The following is a 27,865-nucleotide window of genomic DNA, read 5'->3' on the forward strand; positions in this document are numbered from 1 at the left end:
TCCCCCCTAGGCGGACAGCTCCCCCACCCTGACGGGCGGCCTGGCCTCCACCCCCACCCCAACTTCCCGCCCCGTCGGCCAGGCCCAGGGGCGGGCCTGAGAATAGCGCATGGACACTCTCCACACCAAGGGTCATTTGCTCTTCCCCCCCCCCCCAGGTGGCTAATTTATTTTAGAGCTCGGGGAGGGAGAGGGGCGGGGCTAGGCAAGGAGGGTTGAGGAGAGGGGCCGGCGAGCCCAGGGGAGGTGGGGGCGGGGCGGGGGCGAGGTGGGGGAGGGCGGGGACTAGGCGGGGGGGTGGAGAGGGCCGGAGAAGGGGCGGGAGTTGGGGGAAGGGAGGGGCGCTAGGGGAGGGGAGGAGCAGGGGAAGGGGAGGGGAGCAAAGGCCTGCAAGGGAGGGCGCTGGGGGCGGGCGAGGGGAGGCGGGGGTGGGGGTGGGGGTCCTGCCTGCGGGGGGAGCCGGGGCGGCCCCTTGTCCAGCCACCCCCACTGCCCAGTCCCGCTCCCGGCCGCGGCGGCCGCAGCAGCCGCAGCAGTAGCGGCTCCAGGATGGTGAGCACCGCTGCCCCCCAGCCCCGGCCTGCCGCCCCCGGCCCGTGCCCCAGTCCCGGGGCCGGACGACCCCCCAGGCCGCGCACACTCACCTAGGACCCGGCCGGGATGCCGAGGTACGGGGCCGCGGGCCGGGCAAGGGCAGGCACGGAAGCGCGCGGCGGGGCCGGGGTCAGGGGGTGGTGACCGTTCGGTCGGGTGTCCGGAGCTTTGTCCGCGGGTGCGGGACAGTGCGAGGGCCGGAGAGGGCGGGGGCTGTGGGTCGCGAGGTTCAACTAGGTGGGGGTCGAAGGGCAAGGCCAGCAAGAGACCCGGGCGGGTGCGTGGGAGCCGAGGGTCACTACCAGAGGGGGAAGGGGTGGGCAGAGAAGGGGATCTCTTCGCCGCCGACGGGCACCCTCTTCGCCGCCCCCTTTGGTGCGGAGCCTGCAGCAATAGCGAGTAGCTGGCTCTGGGGGGAGCCTGCGGGATTGGGGGGTGGGGAGCCAGGATTTGCGGGTTCGGGTCCCAGAAGTATCTTGTGTCCGGAGCCCGAGGGCCGGCCCGCAGGCCCCTCCCACACCGTCAGGTCTTTGTCCAGCGGCCCCTGTGTGTGAGGGAGGGGGGTTGGGGGCTGGGTTCCAGGCCCGGAGATTCCCCAGCATCGTGACGGGGCAGTGACAGGAGACTGAGGCCACTTCGGGCCCTGCGCCCCTAACGCCCTGCGCTTCCTTTCTTTTCTTCTGGCCAGAGAGAGCATAGCCTCCATCTGAGTCAGGGTGTCGCAGGAAACTGCACTTCACCCATGGGCTACAGGCTACAAGGGAGACCCTCTGAGCGCCCAGCTCTCTAGACGGAGCCCCTTAAACTTCCCCACTTCACAAGCCCGCTGTTGGTCTACACAGATTCCCTTGCTAGGAACCAGCTCTGTAGAGGGCTCTTCGCAGAGGGCTGGGCACACAGTAGGTGCTCAAATGTAGGCTCCCTTGCCCGGCCCCTCCAGTTCCCGTGCCCCTCTTGGGCGAGGAGGCCTGGAAAGGGGTCTGCGCGGGGGAGAGTGAGCGGCCTGGAGCCTGCGCCCAGCGGCAGCCCGGAGCGCAGGGGTGGGTGGACGGGTGGGTGGGCTGTTAAAGGGACGGTCACTAAATCAGGATTAGGCCGTGGGGCTGTCAGGCTGCCTGGCCCAGTCTCCATGGATACCTAATTTGGAGGAGAATAGAGGACGGAAGAATGTTTGTGTTGTCCGCGCGACTGCCGCGGCTGAGCGGGCTCCCGCCCCCGGCCAGGCAGCGAGGAACCGGGACTCGGTCCCAACCTCACTCTGGTTTCTGCGGGGTAGAGGGGCGAACTTCTTGATTCTCCTGGCCCAGAGCCTTCCCTGTGGAGTGGGCCGGGTGGCGCCGCACAGGGAGCCCCAGACCCTCCGAGTCCAACCTGAAACCCCTGTGCGTCCTCTTGGGCTGAGCTTCCTCGGAGCTCCCCTCCCCGAGCTTCTCGCTGCGAGCAAACGCCGTTCTCCACGGTGCCTTAGCTGCAGAGGACGGACGCGCTGGGCGGCTCGGGGCCGAGGCGCTGCGGGGACTCAGCCGCAGCACCGGTACCCGGCAGCCGCGGGAGCTGCGGGGGTCGGGGGCGGGGTCGGGCTTCCAGGGGTGGGCGAGAAAGGGGCGGGGCTTGCGGGCCGGCGTTGCTGGACCGGGTGACAGGCCTCGTAAATCCCCCTTTCCCATGTTTAACGCCATTTCATTTATTTCCACTTGATTCCATTGGCGTCCGCAGCAGTCACCCTTGTAAGGAGCGACCCCCGTGCCCTCGCTGTAATATCTTCTGGGGGAAAGCCCTCTTGGGCCAAAGGGAATTTAGGTCCCCGAGGCAGTGGGGTTGCTCCTGGGAGGCCCAGATAACCCCATTTCTCGGGGGGGGGGCTCCCATCTTCCCAGGAGAAGAAGAGGGGGCTGAGAGACACAGGGATGGCCTCTGAGGCCCCGCGGGATTTTCTGGCAGTGGTATAAGGGTGGTCTGAGCCAAGGATCCTGGGAGTGGACAATACCAGTACCCCGACTGGAGGGGGCAGGGCAGAGGGACCAGCCCCCAGTGTGCCTTTCCCAGAGCCTTGACTTGCCTTCCTCCTGGCCCTCCATGACCACAGCTTTTATGGAGCAGGAATCCCCTCCCCTCCCCTGCCCGGGCTGCAGCTTTATTGCTGAGATCTCAGACTCTCCGCGCAATTTCACGCCTCTCTGCCTTTGCTCTCTTGCTGTTCCCTCAGCCAAATGCCTTCCCCATTGTCCCTGTCTTTCCACAACCTCCTTATTCTTCAAGGCCCAACTCGGATGCCACACTTCCTCCGCGAAGCCTCCTCAGAACCCTCAGCTCTTAGTCAGCGCCTGTCCCTCCATGTTCTGGCGCTGCACCTGTACCTCCCTCAGCTTTGTGGCCAAGTCCACCCTAGGCCTTGCCTCCTGGAGGATGGAGGTGGAACATACCCTTTCCTGCCCCTTGCCCCCATGTGCCTGGCACGGGGCTGGGCACGTTGTGGATGCCTCATAAATATTTGTTGGCTGAATTAAAGGGGTTTTGTAAGGGCAGCCTACAAAGCATGGAATCTGGACACTTTCAGGCAAATAGCTATGGGTTCCTGGATGGGTGGAGACCCCTGGGTGGGTCTCCTCCTCCCCCTCCTTGCTGGTCCTCCCCCTCCCCCTAAGTCAGGGGAGGACTTTGCCCCTTCCTCTCCCCACAGATCAGCATTCTTTCCCTGCCATTATCATCCTGTTAAACAGAGAGGCCAGTCAGGATCCATATGGATCACATTAACAATTGCTTATTATCTGGGCCAAGACTGCCCCCACTCTCCACCCCCAGCTCCTACTGCTGCAGTTGCTGGACCCTTTAGGAGCCCAGCCTCCCTGACTCCCCCTCCCCCCACCATCGGTCAGCCAGGGAGGGCAGAGGACAGGCTGGTCTCCCTCACCCTCCCTGTGCCTTCCAGCAGAACTTTGCTTCTTTACTGGGCTGGCAGTTAATGACTCCTTTACCTGATTTAATGAAAACCAGGCTCCCCGCAGGAGAGGTTTAGTGAGGTCCTAGGGTTGCAGCAGGGAAAGATGGACCCTGGGCCTGGGTGCACCTGTGGTCTGCAACAGCCCCTGCCTTCCAGTGGACAGAAGCTGTGGCCAGGGGCGAGCCCACATGGGGTATACTGGTGTTTTCTGCCATCTCAGCCCTGGGCTCGTCCTGTTCCCTTCTGGGAGCTGGCAGGTTCGTACGGAAGAGCAAGGCAGGAGAGACCCTGCAAGACTGAGTCATGGGGTCCCAAGCCTTGTGCTGCAGTCAAAGAAGCAAGAAACCTGAGTTTCCTGCAGTGGCAGCTGAGTTGATCTTGAAGGTTGGAGAATGGAGTTTATGTTGAAATGCATACAGCCCAAGAATACTAGGATGGAAGGGGGCTTCAAGATCACTCAGTCTGGGGCCCCATAACTTTTTTTGATTTATAGACTCCTCAGAGGGACTTATGAAAGCTGTCCCCCCAAAATGCACTTCTATCCATCTACACCGAACTTCACATTATGCTTTAGAGGGTTAAGGGTCCTTGGAGCCCATGGGGACCCTACATCAAGAAGCCCTCACCCTAGCCCAGCACCTTATGACATGCTGAAGGCAGAGTCAGGCCTGCAGCGCAGCACTTTTACTGCCGCACACGGTGCTGTTTCCATGGCTTAGTACTGGCAGGTGGATGGGATGAGCTAAGGGACCAGGGGTAGAGGATCAAGGTGATGGGCCAGCCTTTGAATGGGGAAGGTTCCTGCGGTCTGGGCCAGGGTGTGGGGTCATCATCTCATCTGAGTGTGTTGTCTGGACAAAGGATGTCCAGGGCTTTTGTTTTAGGAGCCACTTGTCCCCAGGAACCAGGATGAGTGGCAGGAAAATCGAGCTCTCCTCCAAGTATTTCATAAGTGTCTTGATAAATCATAGCTACCACTTATGCAGCATTTATTAAATACTCTACAGTATGTCTTATCTGTGAAATGGGACCAAGAATGGTTTCTATCTCATAAGCATTTTGCGAATTAAATTAGGCAGGAGCAGGAGCTGGAAGCCCTGAGCTCTAGTGTTGAATGACTGTGGGTCCGTGGCTGCCTGATCAGAAATGCAAGTGACAGTGCTCCGGGCTGTCACCGCCGCTGATGCTGACATTTCCCCACTGGGCCCAGCTAAGGAGAGGGGACTGCGGTGGCAAGCACCCAGGTGCCTTGCCCCGATTCACCTTGGGGACTGGAGGTGAGGTGGGGGATTCTCATGAATGGAGTGTTGGGCAGTGGCCACGGGCCAGCCTCCATCGGGCTGTGGCCCAGACCCCATTTTTTGATGACCTGTCATGGCCCTCACCCTAGGGGCCAAACTCTGGGCTGCAATGACCCTGTCACTAATCAGGTGTCATCACCCTAGACAAGTCCCTTACTCCGGATCTTCATTTGCCACATGGGGATAAAAACACTAGGTGACAGAGCCCTGGCTTCAAATAGTGTGCCCTTTGTCTCTGCAATATACACCTACCTTTGGTCACTTGCTTAGAACCTAGGGACTTCAGGGAACCACTTCCTAATGTAGGAGGACGGGGCAAAGGATGTATGTGAACGTTCTGGCCTATAGCAGGGCTGCCTGGATCATCTTTGAGGTTCTCTCTAAAGTCGTCAGGGCAGAGGGGGGGAACTTGGGCTAGGGAGACAACAGCCAGCCTGACTACCCTGGCACCTGGAAGGTGGAAGCACACCTCCCTCTACCTGCCCTCACCCCCCCCGCCCCCCCCCCCGCAGACTGGAGCCCCCTGATTCCCAGCCCGGTGCTGGGATTATTCAGGGATGGCTGGGAAGACGCGACAGAGAGGTTGCATTTTGCTCTGACAACCCTGTCCTGAGCACCTGCTGTGTCCCAGCACTGTACAGGGTCCTGGGTGTACCTCTGCCAGGCTCCAGAGGGTGCCCAGCTTGGGTTGGGATTCCTGAGCCCCTGAGACTCCCCATGCACCCACTGGGTTCCCCTTGTACCAGGGCCTTCACACCTCAGATCTCCCGTGTTTACAGCCCTCAGCTTCCCACGTGGCCAGGGAGGGTCAGAGCACATCCCTTGCGCTGGCAATGCTCTGCCACAGGCACCTAATGTAAAGCACAGACACACCCCTGCCCATTTGGTCGGACCCTCCCAGTAGTGCCAGGCCCTGGGTATTTTACCCAGGCAGCCATTCATTCAACAACCGTTATTTTCGGATGTGGTCCACATTCAAGGAGCTTATAAGACAGTTGGGTACCAGTGAAGAAGCAAAGGGACAGGCTCTGCTTTCAGGACCGCTCTCTTTGGGTTCCCTGTGTAGAAGGGAACCACTGAAGGCATATGAGCTGGGGGCTGGCATGCTCAGAGCTGTGCAGTGGGCACAGGATGGGTGGGAGAGGAGACACTCAGGGAAAAGGCCAGTACCTGACAGCAGGGCATCACATCACCGGCTGAGTCCCGAGGAGACTGAGTTCTCAGGGGGAGGCTGTTCAGAGGGGACAGAAGCCCTAATTCAGTGGGAATTAGTGGGAAACAGAGTCCAGCTGCTGCTGACTGGCCTATTTGGCCGTTGGATGATCAAGAGTCTGGGGTGTTTGTATTTTTTCCAGGCCAGTGGGGAAAGAAAACTGGTGAGATTCAGGTTATACTGAAAAAACAGAATACCCCCCCCTTTTCATGTAGTTCTGCCCACCCCGAAGTGTGCCTGTGGGTTCCCTGGGAACTCTGGCCACCAGGGGAAATTGCCCCTTCCACTCAGCTCCTCAGAGAGATAGCATTCATTAGTGGCTGGACCCTCACTTGTCTAAGGGGCTCCTTTTCTAGACAGACTGTGCCCTATGTGGGATGGCCATTCCTATGTCACCATCTTCCATACCACAGCCTTCTTCAGGCTGGAGTTTTAGGCTCTGAGCCCCTTATTGGGAAAGCTTGGAGCTGCCTCGTTGGGGTGGGGAAGGCAGCTGGAGGATCAGGGTGGTGCTTAGGTGTTCAGTGTGGGACTTGTTGGGTTTGCAGTGCCTCTAAGACAGGCAAGTGGGGGTGGCCTAGCGAGGAGGAGGAGAGCCTTTCACCCTGCCAGGGCGTGTGCCTTCCGGACACAGCCTCTTGTGCTGAATTTTTTGACTGACGGGGAGCTCATCACTTCTGGAGACAAGCCACAGGTTCTCAGCTAACATCAAGCCCGACATCTTTCCTGGAGCATTTAGCTCAGTCGAGAAGGGGGCGGAGTGGAAGGGCTGCAGAGGGGCACAGTCTGCCACCTGCCCGTCGTTCAGGTATTTGGAGATCTCTGGTCCTCAGGAAACGTTCTCCTTCCCAGTAAACACTCCCTGTTCCCCGAGCCCTGGTCTGTGGGCCACGCTGCCCTGCCTCTCATCACTCTCCTCAGGGCGTGGCAGTGACTGTCGCTGGGCCTGGAGTCTCAGACCTGCCATGACTTATTTGGTGCCGAGAAGCACTTTGAAATGCGCTAAGCTCTGTGGTGTGTGGCTGAGTGTGGAGGGGGTGGTCAAGAGAAGAGGGCTAAGGGGGGGGGGGGAGGATGGCGGGAATCAACCCGTGTCTCCGCTTCCTCAGCTGGTAAGAAGCTGGTAAATGGAACGGCCGCTTCTTAGGTGAGAAGCAGAAAAGCATCTGGAGCCAGACTGCCCAGGCAGGTGGCACCATGTCCTCGCTTGCCGACTCAGACAAGTTAACTGAGCCTCAGTTTCCTCCCCTGTAACGTGGGGATGTCAGTTGCACCTGCTTCCCGGGGTTTTTGTGAGGCTCACAGGCACTAATGCGTCAGGCAGCGCCGCGCTTGTGCATGTACTAGGATCCACACAGGAGCAGACAGGAGTTGCTGTGCTTGGCCGGTGTTTGCCTCGCACCCTCCCCCAAGTTCCCTCTCTCTGTTCCTGTGGCCCTGCAGGTGTGGGGGGCCACCCCCCTTGAGGACAACCCTGCCCACTCACACCCAGGTAGACCGGCCAGGCTGCATAGCTGGAGTTACTCAGCTCAGCACCTCCGGGCTGGGAAGGGTGGAGGGGCCCAGGCGCCCCTGGGGAAGCCTGGGTGGGCTGCCTGGGCCTGCTCCTCACCTCCGCTCAGGCCTCGCCTGCTGGGGCGCGTCCCTCACCCACCCCCAGGCACTGGGAGGGGGGCATGTTGTGCCCAGGAGCACAGGATCACCTAGCCTTTGAAGCTTAAGTTTTTTGGAGGTCACATGCCACCTACACGGACTGAAGTCAACCTTGGATCCTAAACCTGGCTTGGGGGGGTTGGGGGGGGGCGGGCTCTAGTCTCTTGCGCTGAGACCTGTGGTCTATGACCCTGGACGAGTTCACGGTTACAGTTGTATTCCAGTGATGTTAATTCCCTTTGTAGCACCATGTATTTTAAAATGTTATCTTCCCCACCTTTACTGAGGTATGACTGACAGAGTTGTCCCATGCATTATTTTTTTAATTGAGGTATAACTGACGTATTAATTTTATTGGTTTCAGGTACATCTTAATGATTCAGCATTTGTATAGATTGTGAAATGATCGCCACAGAAGTCTAGTTAACATCTATTACCATTCATAGCTACAACATTGTTTTCTTGTGTATTTCTAGCTTATGCATTGAACAAGTATTTTTGAGCAGAGGGCACATGTTTACCAGACAGCAAAAGGGACCTATGCCTGCAAAGCTGTAGAGGGCCCTGCGCTCATGCTGCATCCCACATCCACGCAGGGCCAGGTCCCAGGGACGAAGAGACAGGCACGGAAGGGTCTCACTCAGCCCCGAACAGCAGTGGGGCCCACGCTGGACAGGAGCCATAACCTCCCACACTGGTGCCCGCTCGGCGTGAATGCACTGAGGCCCCGAGCGCCCTGGGATGGCTGTTACTGTCCCATCATATGTACAGAGAAGCTGAACGCTCCAGAGAGGAGTTGGCTCTAGCTGGGGCAAAGCACAGGCTTCAGCTGCAAACTTTTGTGCCTCAATGAAAAAGTAAATCATCTTTAAAAAGAGGAATTGCTTACAAGTAATTTCTATCGTAAGAAAGTACTCCAAAGGCCCTCCTCTTCTTACCCCCATTGTATCAGGTAGTTTTTCAAGGGAGGAGACTTTGAGAGGGAAAAGAACAGAGAGGAAAGGGAGTAGTGGGGGACTGCTGGGCTACAGAACTGCTGTGCACAGGCCCCGGGGCGGGGTGTCAGAGCAGAGCAGGGATGGGGAGCCCAGTTTAGCAGATGACATCGACTCTAAATAAGGCCTGTGAGTGGCAGGACAGAGGGGCAGAGGTGGGCACCCGGGAGGGAGCCGGCAAGGGTATCAGAGGCAAAGTGACCTAACAGTCTGGGCGCCCAGCTGCAGAACTAGGCAGAGGCCAAACCCAGCAAAGGCCTGGAAGCAGGAACATGCATGGCCCAAAGAATGGACTGTTGTGGCCGGAGCGGCCAGAAAGAGCAAGAATGGCAGGAGCCAAGGCTGGAAGGAAGGACAAACTAACCTCCCTCTGGTGCCAGGCTCTGGGGTTTGCTGTCCGCCATGGTGAGTGGGGGTTGAGTCTTTCAGATAGAAGGACCACCCAGGCAGCCATTCAGAAGCGGATTAGGAGGGCAGAGACATGAGTTCAGATGCTGGGCCAGCTGAGTATGTGGGTCCTTTCAGAGGGTGTCAGGGGGCGCAGTGACCAGCTAGATGGGTGGAGGAGGCACAGGCCTCCAGGGTTTCCTGAGTGAATGAACGAACCTGGAGAAAGAAGGCAGATATTTTCCCTGGACATGTTGAGTCTGAGGCTTGGTGGGCCTCAGGGGATCCTAAAGTCTCACCCAGATTCCTAAACCTCCCCCTAAGATTGCCAGGGACTATGAAAAGTGTGGCTCAGGATGAAGTTGGGTCTGACACAGTGGGCTCTCAAGAGGGACCTGAAGGGGCGTGTGACCTTGGTTGGGCAGTTTCGAAGAGGCAGAAGTTGGAAGGGGGAGCATGTCAGGGCCCTGGGGCTTCTCTGTTGGCACAGGAGATGCTGGTGAGAGCGAGCTGATGCCGCAGGACCCAGTCAGAGGTCAGGCCAGCAGGTCCTGGGAAGCTGTGGCTTGGGACCGCATTTTCAGGGATGGTGAGGGTGGTTCCCCTCACAGCCTCTGCAGACCCTCCTGCGAGTCAGTCAGGGGCAACGGACCCACTCCTGCAGGCTGGTGCTCTCCACCTAGGGGCTCGCGGTGGCTCAGACAGTGCACTTCTCTCCTTGAGTCCCTCAAGCCCGTTGGATCCTTTTGGCACTAGAAAGCATTCCCTCTCCTGCGTCACCCGCCCCCCCCTCGCAGGCTGAGGCACTTAGCCAGCTTCTTAAGGGCCTGCCCTGTGTCCTGCCCCTTCCCCAGGCCCCCCTCCAGCCAGTCTTGAAAGTACCACCCTTCCTTCTTTGCCCACAGCAGCCTGTGAGGGAGGTGCTACATTCCCCCTCTCCCCCGTCTCTCACCAGAGGAAACAGAAAGAGACACTTGTCCTATATCTCAGAAGCTGACCCCCTGCGTCATGAGCCACAGGAGGGAGGTGGGGCTGTGACCTCCACGTGGACCCCCTGGGCTTGTTGGGGGGGAGCTCAGAGACCAGCAGCCCTGGTCAGTCTTTCAGGCTGGCCTTCAGACACCTTCCTAACTAACGTTGCTGATGAGTCCAGGCTGCATCTGTGGGTCCCTGGGAGCAGCCCAGGAGGTGAAGAGAGGGAGGAGAAAGGAAGGAGTGTGTCCTGCTGTAGAATGGGCTCCAACCATAGTCCCCCGAGCAGCCTGCTGTGGAGACTGAGGGACATGGAGAACAAGCCCCAGTCCAGGATGCAATGGCCTCTGGGAGGTAACAGCCTGACCTTCCGAGGGTAATAACTAGGCTAGTTCTCCCTACCAGGTATCTCCAAGGAAATGGGTTGGGGACAGGCATTCTTCCTGGATTTTGCCTACCCTGGAGGGGGGGTAAGATGTGGTGCTGAAGGAAAGGGCTCAGAGCACCCCCAGCAGTGACAGCTCCAGGAGGAGGCTGAAGAGAAAACTTGGAGGGGCCGTTGGAAGGAAGGAGGAGGGGGGAGAGTAGGGCTTCAGAGCTGGAAAAGTGATTAGCAGCGCTGACGAGGCTGAAATCAGCCCTGGCAGCCCCGGGGCACACAGGAGAGAAAAGAGCTGTTATTTACGGAGGGCAGACAAAGACAGCTCCCAGGAGGGCCACCCCCCATAGGCAGCCAGATCACACGGGGTACAGACAGGTCCCCAAGCTCTGGGGACAGATGCCCCTCGTGGAGATCGGGAGTGGGACTGAGTCTGCAGATAAAATGTTAGGAGACTGTGTCCTGGGTCCAGCTCAGGGTTCCCCAGGACTTTGTGCAAGAGGGGGCGCAGCCCAGGAGCCACCCTACCCTGCCGTGGCAGATAGGCCTTTTCATCAGTGAGTGTGTGAATTGGGATTTTATGGAATGCTTATTCACTGCTGGAGCTGGGACCCCCAAATTCCTGTGCCCCAGAATGCTTAATCTCGTCCTGAGCTTCCCCCTGGGAGGGGAGAGAGGACAGTCCCCCAACTCCTGTATTGCCTCCCAAGGCCCCAGGCTTTGTCAGTGCAGGTTGAGGGGTTCAAATGTGCTAATACACTCCCTGGGGGCCACCGGGCAATGGGACTTCCCCTTCAGTGTTGTGATTGGTCAAGAGACCATGGGGGGGGGGGTGTTCATGGCAGCAGCTGGGGGAGCGCTGACCACTGGCAGTGACTAAGGATCTTCATCTAGCCTGGAACGAGGATTAAGCCCAGAACAAGCCACGTCTCTACCTGGTCAAGCTGGTTAAGGAGCCCACCTGTCCATCTTTACATCCTCTTATTACATCTTGACATGATGGGGACTTCTTCCATGTATGTTGAATGGACGGATGGATGAGTAACTACATGAGTGACTGCAGTTTTAACTGCAGTTGTGTCTGCTGGAACAATCCAGCACCTACAGATTCCTAAATCTCCCACTAAGATTCCTAAATGGACCCCTCCCCTCATTGAGATTAGCTTTAGCCCAGACCTGGCTGACACAAGGCCAGACATGAGGGACTGGCCAGGCCTCGGGGGACACACAGCTGTGACCCTCGGACTCTGTTGCCACTTGAGAGTGCTTTCATTGTGGTCACGTTTCTCTCTGCCGGCCCCCATCTGTCCTTGGGATTGGATGAGGATGAGGATGGTAGGTGAGGGGGGATGGGTACTGAGCAGCTGATGGGGGAGGGCAGGAAGCACAGCCTGAAAAGCCAGATGACAAACTGCCTGTCCTACCTTTCTCTGCTCCTCCTCAGCCTGCCCCTCCTTTCCCAGGCGGCTGCAGGCAGGACAGGTGGGCTGATGGGGAGTAGTAGGTCCAGCTACCCCGCCCCCCCTCCCTGGCTTCTGGGGAAGCTGGAGCCCAGCCTTGCCAGAAAACGGCCTAGGAATCCTCAGGAAAGCAGTCCGAGTCCTAGGGAAATCTATCTGGAGATCCTAAGGAGTGAGACTCTAAGTTCAAGAGAAAGCCGTGGAAGGCTCCAGTTGTTGTGGGAAGCACCCGGCTGCAGACCCAGTCCTGGGTGAGGTTAGAGCAGCACTGCCCAGCAGGACTTTCCGCGATGACAAGAATGTTGTGTGTCTGCACTGTCCCACACAGTAGCCGCGGCCACACGTGACTCCTGAGCGTGGCTAGTGCTACTGAGCAAGTGAATTTTTAATTTATTTTAACCTTAATAATGTATTTTTAATAATAATTTAAAATAATTAATAAATTTGAGTGAATTTAAATTTAAATAGCCCCCTGTGGCCAGGGGCTGCAGTTTGGGTAGCACAGGATTAGAAGCTGTGTTCAGTGGCTGAAGCCAAACCCTTGGATACAAACCCCTTCCTAACTGTGACCTTGGCAAGGCTCTTCCCAGCGTAGGTTCTCCCTTCCAGTCTGTCAAGATGTCCAGCCTCAGTGTGGACCATCTGCAGTTAGGGGAACATCTACTCCTGTGGGTGGCTGAGCTGCCCTGGAGAGGTCCTGGGCCGCGAGGGGGCCAAACACCCAGGGACAGACCAACAGCCCAGGGTGGGAAAGGGGTGGCTTTACGGAGCTCTAGACTTTGAGGCATCTTAGGAACTTCCTTGGGGGGATTGGGTCAGTCCTAGAAGGCTTCCTAGAAGAGGTGGGTATGGGGCAGGCTTGGGCTGGAGCTGTGCCTGAGAGCAGAGCCCTGAGGGGGCCCTGTGTTTGGCGCTGAGGCACCTTGGCAAGGCTGGGAGACGGAAGGGCTGGCAGAATGGGCTGAGTCTCAGCTTCCCCTCTTATTAGCTCTTTCAACCTTGGGAGAATCACTCCTCTCTAAGCCTCCATTTCCTCTTCTGTAAAATGGGTAGAATATGCTTATCTAGCAGGGCAATTGTGAGAGTGAGACTGAATGACCACCATGAAAGTTCTTTGCAAACACTAGAAGGCTGGGGGAAAGGGAAGGTTTATCCTCAAGGGTGCTGGGCCCCTGGCCTGGCCTCTCAAGACAACAGATGGTCACAGCTTGTCTGTGGCCCTGACCACGGACATAGGCAGGGATTTCTGCACTCTCCCCTCCCCCCACTGCATGCACACACAGCCCAGATGGCCCCCCCACCCCCCTTGGCCAGTCTCACTCAGGCTGACCTCCTGCTGTTTGGCATTTGACATATGAGGAGTCCAGGGCCAGAGTACACCCCCCCATTCACCCCCCACCCCAGAGAGGAGCCAGACTGGCGGGGAGGCCTCACTACCTTGAGGAAGCAGGATCCCAAGGGCCCTGATCTCTTTACCATGTGTCCGGTGGCCTTTGATGGGAATTCCATCGCCCCTTTTGTCCTCCCCCAGAGGCCTGGCTGGGGGAAGAAAGAAGGAGGAAGATTGAAAAAAAAAAGGCCAGGTGGGACGCCTGGGTGCTGGGCTGGGTGCCCTTCAGCTTCAGGCACCCTTCCCTGTGCACCCCTGAGGTAATTACCTGGCCTCTTGCCACTCTCACCATCTCACTGGGCTCAAATTTAGTCCCCCTGACTTTTTCCTTTATGTGGACACAGAGGCAACTTCATGCCTCTTTGCTCATCTAGTCACCCATCCATTCCTCCATTCTACAGTCTGTTATGAATTTATTTCGTGCCAGGCACTGTCCTAGGTACCTGGGATATGACAGTGAACAAAACAAACTCTCCTCTCACAGAACTTTCTAGTGGGTAGAAGAAAATAAAGCAACAAGTAGCTCAGATTATCACGGATGCTACAGAGACCATCGGGTCGAGGGGGACAGTGTCTGATGAGGTGACAGGTGAGCAGAGACCTGACGGAAATGAGGGTTGTGAGCCCCGTAGAAATCTGGGGAAAGAGTGTCGCAGGCACAGAATGCAGCAAGTGGAGTCTGGTGTGGCTGGGGCGGGGGCGGGGGGGGGCAGGGGACAGCAGCAAGAGGGAAGGGGAAGGAGGTCGTTAGGACCTGGGGGCTGTGTGAGGACTTTGGCCTTTATTCTGAATGAGATAGGAGCCACTGGAAGTTTCTGGGTAGAAGAACAACATGATTGGACACGTTTTCATGGGTCATGGTGTTGAGACTAGAGAGTGGGGCACACGGGTATTAATGGGGAGGTGAGATAGGCTCCTGCAGTGCGAGATGTTGCTGGAGGTGCTGAGAATATACAGTTTGGACAGATTTTGAAGCCAGGACCAGTCTGACTTGCTGGTCTGAGGTGTGAAAGAGAGTCAGAGAACCCCAAGGTTTCTGGCCGGAGTAGTTAGATGGGATGGACCTACCATTGCCTGAGATGGGGAAGACCGTGGGTTAGGACCAGGGTGAGGAAGTTTGGACATGTCATTTATGCCAATGAAATATTGAAGTGGAGGTGGTATCAGGAAGAAGGCTGAATGAATACACCAGTGGGGAGCGCATAGGGGAAAACTAGGCTGGAGAACTACGTTTAGGAAGCCTCAGTACAGACGACGGTCAAGGTCACGAGACTAGATGGGGTCTCCAAGGAATTAATGTGGGGAGAATGTTCCAAGGACTGAGCCCTGGGCTCTGCAAAGCTCAGGGGGAGGGGGTCAAAGGGGACATGACAGGCTGAGAGGAGAAGGGGCCAGGAACCCAGGGAGGAAGTGTCAGCAAGGAGGGCTGGTCAGCTGAGTCCAGTACCGGTGAGCTGCGCCCGCTGAGGACTGACTATCAGATGTAACAACAGGGTCACTCACTCGAGCCTTTGGAGCCTGTGGAGAGCGGGAGGTGAAAGCCTGGCTGGCAAGGGCTCTGGAGAGAACTGGAGAGGAGGAGTTAGGAAGAGTAGTAGGTGGCTTTCAAACTGTTTTATTCTTGTTTTTTTTTGTTTTGGTAAAAAGCAAGCAACAGGATGCATTTGGAGGGAGATCAAGAGAGTGTTTTGGACATTCCCCCCCTAAGATGGGAGAATAGCAGCATGTCTGTGGGCCGATGAGAATGGGAGTGGAGAGGGGGAAATTGATGACGCAGGAGAAGGGAGAATTGAGGGAACAATGTCCTTGAGTGTTGAGAGAGGATGGAACTGGGCACAAGAGGAAGAATATCCCCTGTTCTTGCTGCCAGAAGGGAATTTCTCCAGCTTCCCCCAAAGGCAAGGGGTCACTTAGGGCTGGGAGGCAGCACGAAGGAGGCAGGACGTGCCGGGAACCTGGAAAGTTGGGAAAGAGTTAGTTGGCAGAGGGAGGGCACTGCCAGTGGGTCGGATTGTGTGAGCCAAGGCCTGTAGGCCTGTGTGAGCAGGGCTGATTTTTTCTAGATTCTTCAGGCCCTGTGCATGGAGAGGGAAGTTAGTTTGCTTGGCGTTGTTGGAGGCATCAGAGAAGGCTGCGATGTTCATAACAGAACAAGCAACTTGCCCCAAGACACAAAAGAATCAGTCCAACAGTGACACGCCTGCCCTGACCATTACCACTCCCTGGAGCTCACAGCGTGTGACCCCCTCCCCCATCTTCCTATGGCCCTCCCCTCCCCCTTCCCCAGCCCCAAGTTCACCAGTTCTCCAGCCAAGGAACATAGAGACATGGAGGGAGAGTGTTCAGATCTTGTGGCTAGACTCCTGGTCCCCTCAGGGGTCTGCTCCTCCATCTGCACTGTTGCCTCACCACCGCCTGTAGAGGTGGGAAAACACTGTGCAGACCAAGGAGGCCCCCTTCCAACCTTGGCCAAGCCGCACCTACTGTCTGGGACTGGGTTTTATCATCTGTAAACAGTATCTACGTGGACGGGCGCTGTGGGCAGTGAGTGAGTGATGACGCGCCTGTGCCAGCACGCCTGCGCGCTCCAGGCCCTCCGCCTTCACCAACCGCAAGTCCACGAATATGCCCCACTGCTTTCCACCTTCAGAGACCCATGTTAGGTGCTGCTTTCATCCCCCTCCAAAAATAGCCTCAACTGCCTCTGATCTTCCAGAACTCATTCTTTTTTTCTTTTTCTTTCGTTCCCTCCCTCCCTCTCTTCCTTTCATGCTTTCTTGACCAGCTGCACCTCGTCTTCCCTGTTAGAGGACAGAGTCCATGAGGATGGATCACAGTTTGATCCAATTTGCGTCTCTAGTGGCTGACGCTGTTCTGAAAGTGTTTGCTGGCTGGCTAGAAACAGGACAGTGTTCCCTGTAGAAAACAGGCTGCAGCCTTTGCACTGAGGAGTTTGCAGTTGCCTCTCTGGCCTCCTTGGGTTCATCCCCTAAACATTTATTGCTAGGCCCTGTATCAGACCCCAGAGGGCCCCCCCAGCAGGGTTCTGGCCGTCCAGCTATGTTGGGGGCACTCTCTGGCCTGGACTGGGAGAGCTTCCTGTGTGGTGAGTGCTGGGGCTGTGGCAGGTGGCCCATCCTTAGGGGTCCTTTTGTTGCCCCCTCCCTCCCTCTCCTCTCCTCTTGTAGTAACTGGGGGTTGGCACGAGGGGGCAGGGCCCAGTGGATGGGGGAACAGTCCTGTTGAAGCTCTGCCATGCGGCCAGAGACCCCCCGGGGCAACAGTTGTGAGCAGCAGACAAAAAGCCTCGGACAAAAGGCCTGTGGGAGCCTCGGTGAATAGATTAATGAGATTTCCATACGAGGCCCAACAATGGGATTCTCCACTCCAGCCCCTTTGTCCCGGGCTGAGATAATGGAGCCCCAGGGAGCTTGCCCAGGAGGGCGGCAGCAGCCCCTGCTCCACAGGCCTGGAGCCGCCACGCAGCTGCCCCTCCTCCCCGCCCCGCCCCCAGCCCTGTTTGGTCCAGTCCCTCCCTCCCCGTGGGTAATGGAATTCTGAATCCTAGAATTTCTGTAAGATGGGGAGAGGGTGCCAGGGGCCTCCTTAGGGAGTTGGAGGGGGGCATTGACACAGCACGGTTGGGGGCCCTTAACACCGCATCATGTATGCAATTTACTTTAAAGGATTCCTCGTGAGAGAAAAGTTGGAGGTCCACCATCTAGCCCAACTGTCTCATCTGACAACAGAAGAAAGTGAAGCTGAGAGGCAGGGGTTAGGTGTCTTGCCCAGGGTCCTACAGTGACAGCGCGGGTGTCTGCTGCCCCTGCATGCCAGGATGGGAGTGGAGGGTGTCAGGGAAAAACACACTCCCTCTACTCACACACTACACTGCCTCACTTCTGACACCAAATCTGCGGGTTTTCCACACTAGCCAATTCTGTGAAACCAGCGGGGTGTCCTACAAATGTAGCTCAATTCTGACACTATCCCGGGGATAGCCTCAGATTCTATAGGTTAAGGGCTCAGTCCCAGTTCAGATGCTAATTGCAAATCCAGGTTGTCACGTGTGCTTTTCTGACCAATGGGCTATAAATTGGAGGTTGTCATGCCCCGCCTTCGTTCAATTAATTTGCTAGAGTAGCTCACAGAACTCAAGAAACCAATTTACTTACTAGATTAGTGGTTTATTATAAAAGTATATAACTCAGGAACAGCCAGAGGGAAGAGATGCACAGGGCAAGGGGTGCTGAGAAGGGGTGCTGAGCTTCCACGCCCTCTTCCAGGGCACTGCCTCCCAGCACCTCTACAAGTTCACCAACCCGGAACCTTCTGAACCCCCATCCTTTTTTCCTGTGGAGGCCTCATTACTTAGGCATGATTGATTAAATCACTGGCCATTGGCGATTGAGCTTGATCTCCAGCCCCTCTCCTTTCCCAGGAGGTGGGGGGGTGGGGCTGAAAGTTCCAACCATCTAATCCGGTGGTTCCCCTGGCAACCAGCCTCCATCCTTAAAGTTACCTAGGAGGTTCTCAAAAATCACCTCATTAACATAAACTCAGGTGTGGTTGAAAGGGGCTTGTTACAACAAGACACCCATTTTACCCAAGCCTCTGAAGCTACTCCAGGAACTGAGAACAAGAGACCAACCATAACGAAAGATGCTCTCTTTGCTTTTATGTTTAGGAAATTCCAAGGGTTTCGGAAGCTGTGAGCCAAGAACAGTGAATGCAAACTAAATATATATTTCTTATTATAAATCATATTATCACAGCCTGCATTGGGCCCAATGCACTGAGCGCCCGCCCTGAGCGTGGTCCCTGGGGATTGGAGCGGCCCGAGGTCGGGGCATGGTGTTTTGGCCATTTGTGAGACCACTCCTCTCAATGGTCCTGGAAGGCTTCCTAAAAATGAGGGAAGGGTTTAAGGAATTCTTCCCTTACGCTTCCACCTCTGTTACTATTTAATGATCTCCTGAGTTTGGAGGCCGGCGCTCTGTGGGTGGAGTTCAGTGGATGCAGCCTCCTGTGTGTAGGAGGGCACTTGGCCCTTCAAGCCTCTGCTTGAAGAAGGAGCTGGGCAGGAGCTTGACTTTCAGAAAGTTGCCTTTTCTCGCAGAGCCCCAGCCACCCCCAGGCAAGGCCACAAACCCAAATAAGGAACTGTCTGCCCAGCCTGGGGGTGGGAATGGATTCTTATCAGATGGCAAGTATGCAGGAAAGGGACAGCTCTACTGGGGCTGTCTTGCTGTGAGAAGACACACGTACTCCTGCTTGGGGGGCACAGGCAACTTGGGAACCTGCCCTCCTCCGCCCCGCCCTAGTAGGTGCTTCCAAAAGCAGGTCTGAAGGTTTGGGACAGCATTTGGGACACAGCCACATTCCCAGGCAAATACAGACTCCTGTTTTTATAGGGCCAAGGAAATGAGCTCTGGTGTAGGCTGGGTCATGGCCTCAGGCTTTCCTCTGGCTGTGAGGACGTAGGGCTGGAGCAGGGAGGCCGTGCAGCCAGTAGCCAGGGCGGCCTGGGCTCTGGTCAGACTGCACAGCCGAGCCCCGCGCCACTGTGTGACAGCTCTGTGACCGTGGGGACGGCTTCATCTCTGCCTCAGCCTCCTCATGTGTAAAAGGGGATGATGACAATAGCACGATCTCACGGCTGCTGTGAGGGTTACACAAGGTAAAGCATGGAAAGGGGCTGGTTCTGCCCCCTGTGCTGGGAAATGGCATGAGGACCTTCTGTCGTGTCAGCTGGAAGGAACCTCCCTTACAAAACACCCTCCGAGTTCTCCCAACCCCAAGGGGAAGGGACTTGTTCAGAGTCACTCAGCGAGGTTGGGCTACTGCTCAGGTTCTCAATTGTACCCCCCACTGGACTGTGTACTTTATATACATTATCTTTTTAAATCCTCACGGCCACTCTGCAAGGCGGATGTAATGCTCTGTAACAGTTGGAGAAATTGAGCTTCAGGGAGGTTAGGCTGCCTGACCAGGGTTATACAGTACGTGAGCCCGGATTCAAACCCTTGTATCCCTGGTTCAAAGCCCACATTTTCTCCCAAATCCCAAAGGCCTCTCCTCACCTCCAGCTCAGCCAGGGTAGGGGAGTGTGGCCTACGAACTTGGGAGAGAGGCAGGCTCTCCTGGGGAGACCTCTCCTGCAGAGGCTGCATGGCAGGTGCCGGTGAGCGAGGTGAGCGAGGTGAGCGAGGCCACAGGCGGCTGTCCCTGTGTGACAGCAAGAGGGCTGTAGCCGGCCTGGGGGCAGGGGCAGGGAGACAGCGTGCTTTACCCCAGTCTCTCCGTGTGGGGGAGGGGAGGAAGGCAAAGAGGGGCTTGGGTGTGTGAGGAAGCGCTCGACTGAAGACTGCACTTAGGCTCCAAGGAGCCGGAGACAGAGAGAGTGTGTGTATATGTACGTGCGCACGCATGGACATGAGCATGTGTGCCTGCAGGCGTGCATGTGTGCGTGGTCAGGTGGTGTGGGCTTCGGCTAACGCGGACCAGCCTTCTCAGCCTGGGTGCAGTGTGGCAACCTCACCTCCCTCGCCCTCCTCGGCTTGGTGGCTTGAGCCTGCTTCCAGGACAGTTGGGTTCTGGCCCAACTTTTGTTCTTCCCCTTGGAAGAAGGGAGAGGCAGTCTGGTGATCAAGTGCTGTGTGACCAAGTGCAGGAGAAGTCGCTGAGCTGGCGCCCTGCTCCCCACTTAGACCACTAAGGGACCTCGGGCAGAGTCCAGGTCATTGCATGCAGACAACGATGATTGAAAGGAAAAGGAGAAGAAAGATGGGTTGGTAGCCAGTGGGGGACTTTTTGAAGATGGGAAACAATTAAGCTTGCTCTGAGGAGGGAGCCAGGACCAGGGAGCCAGCAGGAATAGTTAATTCATGGGCAAGGTCCAAGGGCTGGAGTAGACAGACCCTCAGGCCTTCTGCCTGCAACGTGGATGCAGATCTAGGTAAAGGTGAAGACAGAAGGCGAGAGGTGAGCGAGATGTGCCCTTGGCTAAAATGCAAGAGAATGGCCTGGAATGCAAGGCCAGCATCTGAGAGCATTAAGGGTAGAAATCAAGTGTCATGGATGAGATGCCAGGGACCGGGGCCCGTCTGGGCAGAGGCGAGGAGCAGCCTGAGAGGGGCTCATGCTGGAGTAGACACGACAGTGGGGGTGATGCTGGGAGGACAGGCTTGGAGGGCCACAGGTGGGCTCCTAGAGGTGACCAGGGCCTGAGTACTGGGCCTTACGGGTGGGGACCTGACCGCAGAGGAGGCACAGCCGGTCTGGCAGAGGCTGAAGGAAACGTGTGTGGACAAGTCCAGACAGAGCCTTCTTTACTGTGTCTACGTATGTCTTTCTGGGAGGGGCCATTCTTTTCCCCCCATCCTGCCCAGTTTAATATGTTCAGGGAAAGTACTACCTATCATCAAGGTCAATCTCTTCTCCGTGTTATGGAGTCAAAGCACAGGTAACAGTGAACAGGTTTGGGGTCCATGTGGTAACACAATATTTGCATTTGTTTAACTTTGACGTTACCTCATCTGACCCCGAAACCAAAAGCACTTGTGATTTCTGATGTCCCAGGAAATTACCCTCTGACACCAGGTAATGCCTCTGTTCCTTGGAGACCTGTCAGCAGGAGCTGGAGAGCTATAGACCTGCCCCTACACACCTCACACTCAGCCCTGCCCTCTTGCCATGGGTGATCTCCATCCATCACCTCTCCGATGGAGGCTGAACAAGCAAGAGCTCTCCTTTGTAAGTTTTAGTATCTATGGCTCATGCCTTCCCTAGGGCAGGGGGATGAGAGTAAATAGTTTTCTTTTCAAAGACTGTCCTCTCCCACTGATGTCAGGTCATAGCCATAGGAGGTGGTGCTATCTATCAACAAGCGGCTGCAAGGAAGGGCAACGGTGGAGAACCAGAGAAGCGACTCGTTTATTTTCAGCCTCTTCTACCACTCCCCCTACATACACCCACTTCCAAAGCTCTAGTGACCCAATATTTCTTGGTGCGCCCTCCAGGCTTCCAGTGTGTCATTATATAGGTTGTGCACTGCACAGAAGCCCTATTTCTAAAGGGGCATGAGTCACATCATAGACACAATAGATCTGTAGATTCATTATGACAATTTTCCAGAAGGTGGCAATAAATTGTCTTGAGGAAGGGAATAGGGCATATGAACTAACCCAGCCCAGCCTTGCTGAATGCATTGTGTTCTGCACCTCTAAGGCTGCTGGAACCCTCTAGCCTGTCTGGTCAACTTGATCCCTCACCCTTCAAGATCCAGTAAAGACACCACCTCCCTGGTGAGGTCTCCTCAACCAGGCATGGCACGTTTCCCTGAGCCCCAGAGCCCTTGGCACACACCTCTATTTTCCTACCTCACAAAGGATGTTGTCTGTCTCCTCCACTCGACTGAACCATCACATTCACCTTGCAATCTGCCCTCCTACTGAGCACAGCACTTAGTATTTGCTCAATAAAAATTTGTTGAAGAAAGAATATTAAACCTGTAAGGTTAACTTATCAAAAGCTTAGGTGTGAGAAATACTCAGCAGCAAAAACCGTTTGTGGCATGCCATGGGCCCACCTCATCTGGGAGGTTTTATCCTTAAATCAGGCTAACCTATGGGAGCCCTGTACCCAGAGCGTGCAGTTCTCCAGGCCCTGAATCCCTTTCCCAGTGTTTGGCTCATGCCTTGACTGGTGCTCTGAGGGACAGTGTAAGAAACAGCAGTATAATATTTCTTCTGTGTTGATGGCATGGCTATCTAAGAGGACGTTCTGACATCTCACAGGTCTGCTTCTGTGATCTCTATGCCAGGAACATTTTGTTTCCTTTGAGGATGGTGGTAGTTTTTTACTTTGCAAAGTGAGTTATTTGGTTACGGGAAAGCTAAGAGACAAAGCTATGACCCACTCTCTATGACGTGTACTAACTTTGCATTGCTGTGAACTAACTTTCCCTCCATCTTCTCTGGAATATGATCTGTCTATTCTAAATAGTAACCGTTTTGTATTGTGGCGAATCGCATTTTGGGAACGAGGCAGGTGGCAACCCCTGCCCTGGGCACAAGCCATCATGTGCAGAGTTGGGTCTGGAACCCAGGTGCGCTGACTTCATCAGGCAGACTAAAAGAACCCCAAACAGAAAGCAGGCGAATGCTTCTGGCTCAGCCTTTGGGGTTTCCCAGGGATGCTGAAGCCCTGCCAAAGATATCTGCATCTCTCCCTTTAGGGCCAGAGGGAGCCCTGGAATCTCTGACATGAACAGAGCACTGCTGACTATCAAACTGTGGAGCCACGGGGCCAGGGGCCCTGGGCAGGCCTCACTCGTCTCTATTTACACAACCCTAGTGCCACTGTAGTGCCCACCTGGCACATGGTGGGTATGCAGCAAACAGCTGGTACCCAGTGGGCCCCACTTGGGTTTGACCATTCTCAGCACTGGCTGGGGTGTCCCGCCCGTTGCCTGATCCTTCACTATATTATGTCTGAAAGTCAGGACATGTGTCCTAGAAGGCAGGACTGGTATGGCCAGGACATAACAATCATCACTGCCTACGAGGTGAAGTTAGGGCCTACATGTCATTTCCAGATCCCTCCTGGCTCCGAGGGTAGTATTTTCAATACTAATTTGCATCCTGGGGCTGAGGGACAAGTCGAGTATTGTGTACTTGGGGTTGGAGAAGGTGCCCCGGGGGTGTGGGGGGGTGTGGGGGGGTGGCGGATGCCAGAGAACCAGCCCGTCCCAAGCTGCAGCCTCCGTGGGTTGGCCTGTGGTTGGCGGTCGGTGGGTTCTGCAGGACCTCACGAGCCCCGTCTGTCTCTTGCCTGCAGCTCTGTCGAAGATGCACTGGACACCGGAACACGCCCAGCCCCTCAACCAGTGGCCAGAGCAGCACCTGGACGTTTCCTCCACCACCCCGTCGCCGGCCCACAAGTTGGAGCTGCCCCCTGGGGGTCGACAGCGCTGCCACTATGCTTGGGCACACGACGACATCTCTGCCCTCACTGCCTCCAACCTTCTCAAGCGCTACGCAGAGAAATACTCAGGGGTCCTGGACTCGCCCTACGAGCGCCCCACCCTGGGCAGCTACGGCGATGCCGCCTTTCTCAACGGCGCCAAGGGGGACCCCGAGCCCTGGCCAGGGCCGGAGCCACACTACCCCTTGGCCTCACTCCACGAGGGCCTCCCGGGAACCAAGTCAGGCAGTGGGGGCGGTTCCGGGGGCCTCGGGGGCTCCCCGGTGTTAGCCGGGAACCTGCCTGAACCCCTCTACGCCGGCAATGCGTGCGGGGGCCCGTCGGCGGCGTCCGAATATGGGGCGGGCTACGGCGGGGGCTATCTGGCCCCCGGTTACTGCGCGCAGACCGGCACCGCGCTGCCCCCGCCGCCCCCAGCCGCGCTGCTGCAGCCCCCGCCTCCGCCGGGCTACGGCCCCTCAGGGCCTCTGTACAACTACCCCGCGGGGGGCTACGCCGCACAGCCCGGCTACGGAGCTCTGCCGCCGCCCCCGGCCCCGCCGCCGACCCCCTACCTGCCCTCAAGCCTGGCGGCGCCCACGCCTCTGCCCGCGCCCGCCCCGCCCCGGCCGGCACCCACCTCCTACAGCTTCCAGGCTGCCGCTCCGGGCGCGGAGGCCGGGGTGTCGCTGAAGCGCAAGGCCGCCGACGAGGGCGCAGAGGGCCGCTACCGCAAGTACGTCTACGAGCCCGCCAAGGCCGACGGCGCCTCCTACACCTCCGCGGACAACGGCGAGTGTCGAGGCAACGGGTTCCGGGCGAAGCCGGCGGGAGCCGCGGATGAGGCGTCGGGCAAGTACGCTGGCGGCGTCCCCCTCAAGGTTCTGGGCTCCTCGGTCTACGGCTCGCAACTCGAACCCTTTGAAAAGTTCCCGGAGCGCGCCCCGGCGCCGGCTCAACGCGGGGCCTTCGCTGTGCCGTCGGGGGAGCCTCCCAAAGGTGTGGACCCGGGGGCCCTGGAGCTGGTGACAAGCAAGATGCTGGACTGCGGGCCCCCGGTGCAGTGGGCGGACGTGGCGGGCCAGGGCCCGCTCAAGGCGGCACTGGAGGAGGAGCTGGTGTGGCCCCTGCTGAGGCCGCCCGCCTACCCGGGCAGCCCGCACCCGCCGCGGACCGTGCTGCTTTTCGGGCCGCCGGGCGCCGGCAAGGCGCTGCTGAGCCGCTGCCTGGCTACGCAGCTGGGCGCCACGCTGCTGCGTCTGCGCGGAGCCACGCTGGCCGCTCCAGGCCCCGCCGAGGGCGCGCGCCTCCTCCAGGCGGCCTTCGCGGCTGCGCGCTGCCGCCCGCCCGCGGTGCTCCTCATCAGCGAGCTGGACGCGCTACTGTCGGCCCGGGACGACGGTGCCTCCGCCGCCGCCGCCGGCGCCCTGCAAGCACCGCTCCTGGCTTGTCTAGACGGCAGCTGCGGGGCGGGAGCCGACGGCGTGCTGGTCATAGGCACCACCGCACGGCCCGCGGCCCTGGATGAGGCCACCCGCCGGCGCTTCGCTCTCCGCTTCTACGTGGCGCTGCCCGACGGGCCGGCTCGCGGGCAGATCCTGCAGCGGGCGCTGGCCCAGCAGGGCTGCGTGCTGAGCGAGCGGGAGTTGGCGGCCCTGGTGCAGGGCACCCAGGGCTTCTCTGGGGGTGAATTGGGGCACTTGTGCCAGCAGGCAGCAGCCGGGGCGGGCCTCCCGGGGCTGCAGCGCCCCCTTTCCTACAAGGACTTGGAGGCGGCGCTGACCAAGGTGGGCCCCAGGGCCTCCCCCAAGGACCTGGACTCGTACGTGGAGTGGGACAAAATGTACGGCAGCGGACACTGACGGCGCACCGGGGAGGCCGCAGGAGCGGCCGCCCCTCCCTCCCTGCCCCCTCCGTTTGGGAGGGTGCCGTGATGAATGTGGAGTGGGAGAGGGGACGGGGCTGTCGGTGGATTTTTTTTTGTGGGAAAGAAGATGCTTCTGCTAGGCAGATAGATGCCATATGCGCTGTGTACTCAGGTTTTCCCTATTTATTGTGGACGGGAAGCTCGCCATCTCCGCTCCGCATGGACGGGCCGACCCGGTATGGGCTGGCACCCGGGGCCTAAGGAACTCCTGCTCTCTCGCCACAATCCTTTTGTCTCCTCGCTTTCTGAATGGCTCCCCTTCTCCTCCATGCCCCCTCCTCTTCCTCTGCATTCGCTTAGTTTTCTCTCCGGGTTGCTTTGTCAGTGCCCCCCACCCCTCCATCATGCCCCTGTTTCTCTTTTGCTCCTCCCTCTCCCTTCCATCTATCACTCTCTATGCTTCTGTCTCCATCCCTTGCTCTCCAGCCTCTCTGAGTCTCTTGGTCCCTTTCCCTGCCTTCTGTCCCTCTCTTTCAAAGACTGCAGTGTCCCTTTGCAGGAGATCTGGAGGTCCAGGGACTGAGGAGAAGGGGGTAGGGAGTTCCTTCCCACCCCATTACCCTTCACCCAGCTGAAACCTTGGGTCTGGGCGGGGAGGGGGTTGCCCAAAAACAAAAACAAAACAAAAAAAAACAAAACAAAAAAACAAAACAAAAAAAAACACACCCAAAAAAACCCAAAGAAGGGTTTGTTGTTGTTTGTTTTCGAGGGGGAAATCCCAGAAATGTAGCTTGTTTACTATTTAGGCCTCTTATTTTTTTAAGATGTGTAGAACTTGCTGTTTTTCTTTTTATTTTGACAACTCAGGAAGAAACTGACCTCAGAAAGAATGTTAGACTTTGGCTACTCTCCTGTGTGTTCCCCTCCCTCCCTCAACCTTACCCCCAAGGGAGCACATTCTCCCAGAAGACTCAGAAAGTGAGACTTGTGGGGAAGGGGAAAGGAGGACCCAGAGCCACACTGAGACCCCTCCTCTTCCTAGGGCTGAGCGGAATGTATTTGTAGGGCTTCCTCCCCACGTCCAAGGTTGAGGCCAGGGTGTGGGGGAGTGGGTTGTGGGATTTGAGAGCAGGTAGGTCTCAGCCCCTTTCTGCTGCTCTCCCCACTGGGCCCCACTGCTCTCAGTATTTTCTAGGAAGGGTTAACCAGGCTTGGGATGCCCTTGCCCACTTCCTGCCCCAGGCACAAGAAATAGTCTGAAAGGGCCCAAATGCAAAGGTGACCTAGGCAGAAAGTCCCCAGAGAGGTCATCTCACCTGGCCCTTGTCCAGCCAGAGATCTCCTATAACTAAGGCTAAATGGATTCCCTCTTTATGGAAGACAGTCTGGCCACAAGTCTGGTTGGGCACAAAAATGACTATAGACTCAGCCTTCCCCATCTGCTGGGAGGCTCTGAGGAGGGGTGAGTATCCCTTAACAGGAGAAGGTTCTGTGGGGAAGTATGCCTCTCCCATTTTCCTGGGGTCCTAGGTCTGGAGCTGCAGGGGTTGTGAGAAGCGAGGAGATGGGCAGGCAGCTTTCCCCTGACATTGGTGTTTTATTCTTAGTCCTGCCCACACTTTCCACCGGAAGCCCAGGCTTGATGTGCTTTCTTCGGAGAAGCATATTCCCTTTCCACCAACTTCTCTTGATGGGGCTTCAGCGGTGTGTCCCCTCCCCCTCAGGGAGCCCATTTCACAACGCTGACCTTTGGTCCAAAGTTGGGGGGAACAAGCCCTCACCCCTACCTCTTCTCTCTCCCACCCCAGCCTCCCTTCCGGTTCTCTGCCCACCCTTACAGCTTCCGCATCTCTGTACCACCTCCCACTCCCAGCTGGAAGGGTGTCCACAGGGAACATATCCGGTGCCAAGGTGCTGAGGGCCTGTACTGGCCTAGCAGTGTTAACAGGAAAGCTGCTCTGTTTTCCCCCTTTTTATCCTTGGTCTCTTTCTGGCCCTCCTCTCCTTGGGGCTGGCTGACTGCAGAACTTTGGTGCCTCAGAAGCAGTAGGCTGGGCCACAGGGTTTTGGCTGTGAAAGACCCTGGGAAGGAGCAAGGAGTGAGGAGGTTCTCTCAGGTGTGTGTTTATATATGGGGGGAAGGGCGGCAGGGAAGGGGGGTTGGGCTCCCTTCCCTCAAGAGGCAGGCAGCTCTGGGGGTGGGGGGAGCTCACTGACTGAGACCCAGGGCCCCCACCGCCTCCTCTACTGGCCTTGGGGAACTTTGCACAAGGAGACATGCCCCAATCTACTAGCACCTACCTCATGGGCGCTGGGGCAGGTGCGGGAAGGGGGAGTCCAGCTCTGGCAGTGTTGGGGGGACATACCAAAGAATCCAGGGGCAGGGGTTAGGGGAGGACAAGCTGGCCCTCCTTTCTCTACCCACATTGGGGTTGGGGTCCTCTCCTCCGACTGTAACCATTTCTACCTCATTTTGCTGTGTTGTACATGGAAGTATTTATCTCCTGTCTGACGATGCTCTGCAGTTGTGGTCTGTCTACCTCAGAAGAGACTGTATTTTAAAAGAAAGTATTACACAGTATTAAAGCGATGACATGTGGTTTTCCGAGGATTTCTTGGGGGCAGCAGGATGTGGGGAACCCTCTAGGGAATGCTTGAGCATCCAGGTCAATCGGTAGCATTGGTGTGGCTCTGTGGGTATTTCTGTTCCTTGAGCAAAACATTATTGTGGAAGCCCTGGTATTCAC

At 57.1% G+C, this 27,865-nt stretch overlaps 1 protein-coding gene across 3 annotated transcripts; it reads left to right on the forward strand.

Annotated features, from left to right (window-relative positions):
• The first annotated feature begins 353 nt into the window (after positions 1-353).
• Positions 354-27,720, forward strand: FIGNL2 (fidgetin like 2). Of its 3 annotated transcripts, none has more exons than XM_074325663.1 (2): positions 354-552; positions 23,126-27,720. In XM_074325663.1, the coding sequence occupies exon 2, from the start codon at positions 23,137-23,139 to the stop codon at positions 25,111-25,113; it is 1,977 nt and encodes a 658-aa protein (XP_074181764.1). In that variant the 5' UTR covers positions 354-552; positions 23,126-23,136; the 3' UTR covers positions 25,114-27,720. The 3 variants fall into 3 exon arrangements, with proteins under 3 accessions (XP_074181764.1, XP_074181763.1, XP_019580093.2); XM_074325662.1 differs by having other exon boundaries at positions 356-668; XM_019724534.2 differs by lacking the exon at positions 354-552 and adding an exon at positions 19,626-21,040.
• The last annotated feature ends 145 nt before the right edge of the window (positions 27,721-27,865 follow it).

The sequence above is a fragment of the Rhinolophus sinicus genome, linkage group LG02 (genome assembly GCF_036562045.2).
Source record: "Rhinolophus sinicus isolate RSC01 linkage group LG02, ASM3656204v1, whole genome shotgun sequence".
NCBI lineage: Eukaryota > Metazoa > Chordata > Mammalia > Chiroptera > Rhinolophidae > Rhinolophus > Rhinolophus sinicus.

Excerpts from the sequence above, each read along its gene's own strand:
- FIGNL2 (XM_019724534.2), top strand. The coding sequence starts at position 21,010 with ATGGAGGCTGAACAAGCAAGAGCTCTCCTTT. Across the intron at positions 21,041-23,125 it reads ACAAGCAAGAGCTCTCCTTT|CTCTGTCGAAGATGCACTGG; the intron begins GTAAGTTTTAGT and ends TCTTGCCTGCAG.